The 3,612-nt window shown below is 31.6% G+C and overlaps 1 protein-coding gene across 2 annotated transcripts in view; it reads right to left on the reverse strand.

Annotated features, from left to right (window-relative positions):
• LOC106868455 (retinal guanylyl cyclase 2) overlaps positions 1 to 3,612 on the reverse strand; it is a 363,114-nt gene that overhangs the window by 160,674 nt on the left and 198,828 nt on the right. For both annotated transcript variants that reach the window (XM_052966448.1, XM_052966449.1), the window contains one exon: positions 816 to 887. In XM_052966448.1, the coding sequence (XP_052822408.1) occupies positions 816 to 887 (72 nt within the window). The remainder of the gene's footprint in view (positions 1 to 815; positions 888 to 3,612) is intronic.

Below are 3,612 nucleotides of genomic sequence, written 5' to 3' on the forward strand. Positions count from 1 at the left end.
ATATATATATATATATATATATATATATATATATATAAATTATAAAAAAATAATAAACAGAAAATAGGTGAAAAAATATCTTATGAATGATGTTATAAAGATCCTCAACTGACTAAATTAAAATTTCTACTAAAAAGTATTGAGAATATAATAACTATGTGATATTTTAATGCTCGAAATTAACCATCTGCAAGAGCTTTTTACTAAAATATCAGCTAATAATGTCTTGATTTAATCAGATATCTCTCTATAAAAGACCTGCAATATTTTATGCAATGATAATCGAACATGCTCAAAGGTTTACCTTGTACAAATATCTCTTCCATCTATAGCAACTACAAAGATAGATTTTAACTAAAATATAGATACCAATTCAATTATATGAAATTGTATGGTATGATGGGTTATGATTTCTCACTACAAAACGTTTTATTCTAGCTTTTATTCAAATGTCTTAATATGAAAACTCTTTGAATCAATAACATCAAGAAAGCGTGAAGAAAGAGCATGGAAAGAAGTTTTAGCTAAATCAATAACTATACACACAAAGAGATTTTTACAACAGGGGTTGAGTGAGAGAAATAAATTGTCCTGTCTATTCTATAGCATTGACCTGATGCTCACAATTAAGAGTTCTATATTTAAGTGTTATATTATGGTACATGTACACCTGCACTAGTGATATATCCTGTATACCCAAAAGCTATGTTGGGAAGTCATGAAAATGGCAGTGAGAGAAATTCAATGGGAATTCAAAAACATTAAGAATTTTACAGCTGAAAATTTTGAAGAAATAATTAAAAACAATCACTCACCCTGACAAGATCTGTTAACAAGGAAAGTTTGAATTCCCAGTCAAGCTTGATATCGAAGTTACATATAACATCCTGGAAATAAACATGAAATGATATCATTTAAGTACATTTCAGCAATATGTTTAAATAAATTCATAGATGTATTTCTCAAATAATGGCTGAAATATTAAGCTATGTAATTGTGTGTATAGGCTAAAAGTTTAAACTCTGCTATTATTGGGATCTCTTTGATAAATCACTTTGATCACATTGAATAAATTGAAATTGATGAACATTCTGTAACCACCCACTCATTAATAATTTATATCTATATATGAATATTTATAAGCGCTTAGGATGAAAAATAGATATGCAGGTAAGAAATAGAAACATCACTTTATATTTGAAGATATTTTAAAAGATGTTCAGTTTCTGTTAAGAATTCTGAAGAAAATAAAGGAGATATTGCTTTATCAGGGATCTGCTAGTTTAAATTCTACCATCTACTCTGCATTGGTGAAGCTGGTGAGTCATTAACATCTGCTAAAACTCATGTAACAATAGAAAGAGCAGTCAAATGTCTCAAAACTTCTTCCCAGAGATCTGCCATTCCATTGTACCTAGAGCACGTACCGTTTTCTCTTATATAGCATTATAGTTGATGCAACAGTCATAGATACAAAGAGAAATAAAAAGTGCCATCTTCATCATCTTGTCGTCGTCGTCATCATCATCATCATCATCATCATTATCATCATTTAACGTCTGTTTCCCATGCTGGAAAGGGTTGCACAGTTTGATATCAACTGACCAGCTGAAGGGCTGTTCAGGCTTCATGCCTGTTTTGGCATGGTTTCTAAGGCTGGATGCCCTTCCAAACGTCTCACATTGTTGAAATTTTTATTCCATTTCTCTTTCGCTTCCAGATTGGCGTCTGTTTATAAGCAAATTGTTTTTTTTTTAAATGTGCTTGGTTGTTTTTCTTTTCCACTTGTTTGTATTTGAGTAAATAAACATAAAGAGACATTTAAATATTCACATATGAAGCCGGCAAGCTGCCAGAATCACTGGCATGCAGGCAAAAATTATTAGCAGCATTTCTTCTGTCCTTACGTTTTGAGTTCAAATATCATTGAGGGTAACTTTGCTTTTCATCCACCTGGGGTTGATAGAATAAGGACCAGTTGAGCACTGATGTCCATGTAATTGACTTACCCACTACTAGCTCTATGCCAAAATTTGAAATCACTAGTTGCATATGAATGTTTATTGTTTTATTTGTTTCAGTCATTGGACTATGGCCATGCTGGAACACATATATGTGTTTACATACATTTGTTCGTGTGTGTAAGTATGACAGTTTACAGGAGTTTCTCTTGATTGTTTAGAATGGTAAAAATGGCAAAGAGCTGAACTACATGATATTTTTTACCCCTTATACATTCTGGGTACCTTCCAGAATTGATAAAATTGTAAAATCGTGTACTGAACATGTTACAGAAATTATTACTTTCTAGTATTTAGTTATATATTGGTTCCAAATCTTGACATGGCTAATTTGCTTTGAATTTTTTGAAGATTGATAAAATTTTTTGAAGATTGATAACATTTCTACCAGTCAAGTACTGAGATCGATATAATAGTCTCTAGTTTGACAGTATTGTTACAGTATCAGAGAAAATGTCTTATACTTAGTTTTGGTTCTCTGTACTCTGAGGTCTTTGCATTTCATCCTTTTGGTGTGGATAAAATATAGTACCAGTCAAATACTGAGGTTTGATATAATTAACCATAAATTTCTTTCCCTGTTTTAACAACTGTTAGAATGCCAGACAAAATGACATGCAGTGTTTGTTCCAGCTTTTCACACTCTGAACTAAAATCCTGTCTGTCTGTATGTATGTATGTATGTAGGTTTGCATGTATGTATGTATGTATGTATGTATGTATGTATGTGCATGAGTGCATATGTGTGTGCGTGTGTGTATTTTCTGGCCTCGACCAGAGTTGCACACCATCACATAAGAAGTGCTTTTCATTTCAAATCTACTGCAAAAATGTCAGGTTAGAGGGGTGTTTGACTTTACTTGGTCCCAGCAAAAGTTGGTGACAGGAACGCTATCTGGTCTTAGAAAATTTGAGAGATTCTGCCCAACCCTGGCAAGCATGGAAAAGTAAATATCAAACGATGAGGATAATGATGAAAATAAAGTTCTTTCAAATTTTCTTTCTCTCTTTGCATTATAATGCAATTTCAGTACTATTAAATTGTTCTTGACTATGTTCTGTTCTTCCTTCTATATCACACTATTTAATGAGGAATATGTGCACTTTCATTGGTGTGACTATAAATATCTTATTTTGGTTATTCTAAGTGTATCTAATGTATAGGTGTCATGTACAACTGTATGAGCATCAACATTCCATTTGTCAGTCTATCAAAATTACAAAGTTAAACATTTGAAGGCAAGAAGAATTGTTGTATTCTGGTGTTAATAAATTATAGTCCAATTACCATGACCATTCACCTACTTCTTAGGGAAAATATTCTGTTTTGGATAGCAGACACTTTCCTTGGAGAAATAAGACATGACAGAATTTTTATTCATCATTACTCTTTAACGTTATTAATTCTTTTAAACTCACTTTAAACATGGAAAGATGTTTGCTGTTGTAATTGTATAAGAGAGAATATTCTTCTTATAGGCCAAGTGTGATGAAAAGAAGTTGACTGGAGTACTGGATGCTGCCATCAGACTATAGGACTTGTGTTTTTACTTATATATATATATATATATATATATATATATATATATAT

The sequence above is a fragment of the Octopus bimaculoides genome, chromosome 3 (assembly GCF_001194135.2).
Source record: "Octopus bimaculoides isolate UCB-OBI-ISO-001 chromosome 3, ASM119413v2, whole genome shotgun sequence".
In the NCBI taxonomy this organism is placed as follows: domain Eukaryota; kingdom Metazoa; phylum Mollusca; class Cephalopoda; order Octopoda; family Octopodidae; genus Octopus; species Octopus bimaculoides.